Below are 3,758 nucleotides of genomic sequence, written 5' to 3' on the forward strand. Positions count from 1 at the left end.
CGCATACGGGGGAAACCCTAGGACTTGTCCAGGCAACAGCGACGTCGTCGTTGCGTTCCTTCCTGAAGGTGTTGCTTGGTATGCGAGGCTTCGAAGTGCTAGGCGTGCGGTGGTACTTCTCCGAAGGGTGCAGCGGGTGTCGGCCATCTTCGCTTAGTTGAGCTGCTGGCGTCGGCATTTGTTTCTCTTTTGTTTCTCTCCTTTTCTTTTTGGCTTGTTTGTGCTGCGGCCCCATCGAGCTAGTTGTATCGGTTGGTTGTTGCTTTATAATATAAAGCGGGGAGACCCTTTTGAAATTTGCAATGTAAGTTGGAATACAGAGCAAGGCAGAGGCACTGAACATAAATAAATGAGTCTAACAAAGTGACAGAACTTCTAATTTAGGTCAATCTAAAGGAATATTAACTTATAACTTACGTCAGCAAAGGAAAAAAACAGAATCATGAGTGTTGGCAGCCACAATCAACAAACTGTGTGTCTGTATGTGCCAGCTACGATCCTACAGAGATTAATGCTTATATTCAGCATGCATTGGCAGACTCAGAAAGAGGCAGCTGAAATGTTCCAACTACACGGCCCACCAAGGAGCATACAACTGATCTTACGAGGCCGATTCGAATCAAACAGCTTGTGAACACAGTATGTTCTTGCTATAAAAAGAAGAGAGTGACTCAGGGGAAGCAACTTTTCGGTGGACGCGGGCTTGTGTGGACTTAATCTTGGCCGCAGGTGGATTCCTGGAGATGAGCAAACGTCAAGTCGCTGTCCCCCCATGCTCTATCGCTAGTGATAGGTGGTAGGGTCCTTAGGCGTATTGCTTTGGAACAAATGTTTTGTGCTTTTGAGGCTGGACCAGCGAACAGCGCGATGTGGTACTGGTGCAGCTCGTTTGGTGCATTTGCAAGATCACGTGACCAAAGTGGTGGGACAGCTTGTCCACACAAAACTGTTCAGTTATTCATTAATCAAAAGCAGGGTTGGTCCGTCGGTGACGACCCAGGTCGAAGCGACGACTGCTGCGCCTCTGTCCAGCTCGTCTTCTTCCTCGGGGTCGAGACTGAGCGACCAAGATCCAAGCGACGCCTGCTGCTCTTCTCTACACCTCCTCTTCTTCCTCCGGATCGAGAGCTTGGATAGGGCTCCATGGACCTGTTCGTGTCGCCGGAGGGCGATTCAGAAAAGAGGTAATTAAACTGCAACTTAATCTCCCTCTAGGCCAAGGTTTGATTAGATCCGCTTGTTTATTGGATGTAGTCGCTGCGGATTGCTAAGATTACTTGGTCCCCTTTTTTGCACGCAGGATTAGCCATGGGCAGATGGAGGGTGTTGCTGTTGCGCGCCCTATAGAGTCCCAGGCATCTATCAGCGTCGCCGAGGGCGACATCCGCCGTGCCGGAGACCTCTACAGCAGCGGCGGAAATGCTGGATCTGTCGGCGAGGGTCCGCTTTTGCAAGTGTGCTCAGAGGCTACCAGCGGGTGGACACGCAGGTATTAGTAATCAATTTATTTTGATTATCTTCTTGGCTATATGCTTGAATGTCAGGCTCGCCACCTGTATTATATGTAGGAATTTACGGTCGATTCATCTAGTTCCTAAATTTTAGCCAGGGTGTTCGCTCTGGAAGTGTACAAAGTTTTTGTATACTGATGAAAATGTTCATATTAGCATCATGGTTGTAGTCATAAAGGCAAAGGACATTTGTTTGGATGTCTTCAACTTATGTAATTGAAACGGACGTAAGAAAAGGGATGGGGTTGGATAATGGACTAATCCATTTTATGGTGGCTCTTTTTGTTGTGGCAATATCGGATAGTGGTCATTCAATTTAATTAGCAATTTTGTTGTCTTTAGAGTACCAGGGGCTTAGTTTTCACTCTGTTATGGAAATGTCACATACGGTAGTTCAAGCTGGTTTGATTTTCCAACTACGTGCGAATAACTAAACTTGTAATTGTACCATGACAGAGTAAGGATAAGGAAAGCCCCTGTGGAGCGAGAGCTAAATCCTAACCAGAAAAGTGCTCTTGAACTATCGATGAGGGCGTTCATAAGTAAATGAGATGGCAATGTAGTCAACCCAGCAGTCGGCACTTCATTTGATTCACTGGATGAGACGTATCAATTCTACAATTTGTATTCGTGGGAGGTTGGATTTGGCATAAGGTATTCGAAAAGCAGGCTAAATGTGAAGAGGGTGAAGTGCATGCAGGAGATTGTATGTGGATGCGCGGTGCGTTTTTTAATATTTCTGGCAGTGAGCAAAAAACATGAGTGCTATGCGATCAAAACATGATCGGTACTGACGATTGATTCCATGTCCATTGGCAGGGTAAACCGGAGAGGGAGAATACAAGATCAACTAGGTGCGGCTGTGCTGCCAGGATTAGGCTACTGAGGTCGGATGACAATGGATGGTATATTTCAGAACACATGCCTCGCTCGGATCGCCTCGTACCCAGCCGCCGCCTCCAACGTAGCCAACCGCCGCCTCCCCAAAACTAGGGTTCTTTGCCTCCCACCGGCGCCGGTGCCGGTCCGTCCCGTCTCCGGTGGCCTTAGGGCCATGGAGGCGGAGTGGATCTCGGCCCATGCCGGTGGGAGGGTTCCGCTTTCATATTTTTTTTCGAGCTTTGTTAGGGTTTATGTCCTGTTCAGGAAGGCGAGACGGCGGCGGCTCCCTGAAGATGGAATAAAGGTCTCCCCGTCTAGTCCCCGTTCCGGTGATGTGTGTAGCATCATCGGTGGGCGTGTGGAGATGTGTCTCCGGCGGATCTGTCTTTGGTGGATTTGCTCGGATCTGTTCGTCGTTCGTCTTCGTTCGTGTATCTTCAGGTTGGATCCTTTTGATCTACACTCTTCATCTGCGGCGGTTGCTGTTCTGGTGCGTTGGTTCCATGGGGCCTTAGCACGATGACTTCCCGACTGTCTACTACAACAATGTTTGCCCGGCTCTGTCGAGGGAGGGGCGATGACAGCGGCGCGCCTTCGGCTCGCTTCAGTGCTTGTAGTCGTCGCTAGGTGGTCTACGGTTCTGGATGTAATTTTTATTATTTCTAGTGTCCATTGTACTACCATGATTGAAGATGAATAGATTGAAAGTTTTTCCGCAAAAAAAAACTAGGTGCGGCTGTGCTGCCAGGATTAGGCTACTGAGGTCGGATGACAATGGATGGTATATTTCAGAACACATGCCTCTTCACAACCACTCTCTCTCAAGTACTTGCGGCGAGAAAATGCACTGGCCTTCACACAGGCTCATTGATCGCTACACTAAAGATCTTGTTAGGCAGCTGAGAGAAAACAATGTTAGCCTTGGAAAAGTTTTTAGCATAGTTGGTAGTTTTTTTGGATCAGTTGACAATGTGCCATTTACAAAAAGGTCATTGAAGACGCTGTGCTGCAAGCTGAACAAAGAACAGTCTGATTCAGATGCCCGGAAGACAATGGACATACTTGCAGAGATGAAGGCAAACGATCCAGAATTCAATTATACTGTCCAAGTTGATGATGAGAGCACAACAAAAACACTTATGTGGGTTAACGGGCGTAGTGTAGAACAGTACAGGTGTTTCGGAGATGTTGTGACATTTGATACAACATACATGCACTAATTGCGTGAGATGACTAGTCCCCCAATTGATGTGTGATGGGCCCTCACGCAACTTTTTGCACGTCGAGACGTGACGACAACAGTGAGATGGCAGATGTTCCATCCGGCCCATCGCGAACCTGGGCATCCACGGACCTAACCAACAA

At 47.9% G+C, this 3,758-nt stretch overlaps 1 protein-coding gene across 3 annotated transcripts; it reads left to right on the forward strand.

Moving 5' to 3' along the window:
* Window positions 1–1,012: 1,012 nt before the first annotated feature.
* LOC119366137 lies at window positions 1,013–3,521 on the forward strand. Of its 3 annotated transcripts, none has more exons than XR_005175940.1 (4): window positions 1,013–1,184; window positions 1,301–1,489; window positions 1,968–2,232; window positions 2,331–2,862. XR_005175940.1 is itself a non-coding variant. In XM_037631821.1 (4 exons), exons 1-4 carry the CDS (start codon window positions 1,144–1,146, stop codon window positions 3,153–3,155), a joined length of 297 nt encoding a protein of 98 aa, XP_037487718.1. In that variant the 5' UTR covers window positions 1,013–1,143; the 3' UTR covers window positions 3,156–3,521. The 3 variants fall into 3 exon arrangements, 1 of the variants encoding a protein (XP_037487718.1); XR_005175941.1 differs by having other exon boundaries at window positions 1,307–1,489; XM_037631821.1 differs by lacking the exon at window positions 1,968–2,232 and adding an exon at window positions 3,124–3,521 and having other exon boundaries at window positions 2,331–2,365.
* Window positions 3,522–3,758: the final 237 nt, after the last annotated feature.

Source organism: Triticum dicoccoides, chromosome 2B (genome assembly GCF_002162155.2).
Source record: "Triticum dicoccoides isolate Atlit2015 ecotype Zavitan chromosome 2B, WEW_v2.0, whole genome shotgun sequence".
In the NCBI taxonomy this organism is placed as follows: Eukaryota; Viridiplantae; Streptophyta; class Magnoliopsida; order Poales; family Poaceae; genus Triticum; species Triticum dicoccoides.

Bases quoted from the DNA above. Each gene is read 5' to 3' on its own strand.
- LOC119366137 (XM_037631821.1), top strand. From the start codon at position 1,144: ATGGACCTGTTCGTGTCGCCGGAGGGCGATTCAGAAAAGAG. The intron at 1,490-2,330 runs GTATTAGTAATC...GTCCATTGGCAG, and splicing joins ACCAGCGGGTGGACACGCAG to GGTAAACCGGAGAGGGAGAA. The intron at 2,366-3,123 runs GTGCGGCTGTGC...AAAAAAAACTAG, and splicing joins GAGAATACAAGATCAACTAG to GTGCGGCTGTGCTGCCAGGA.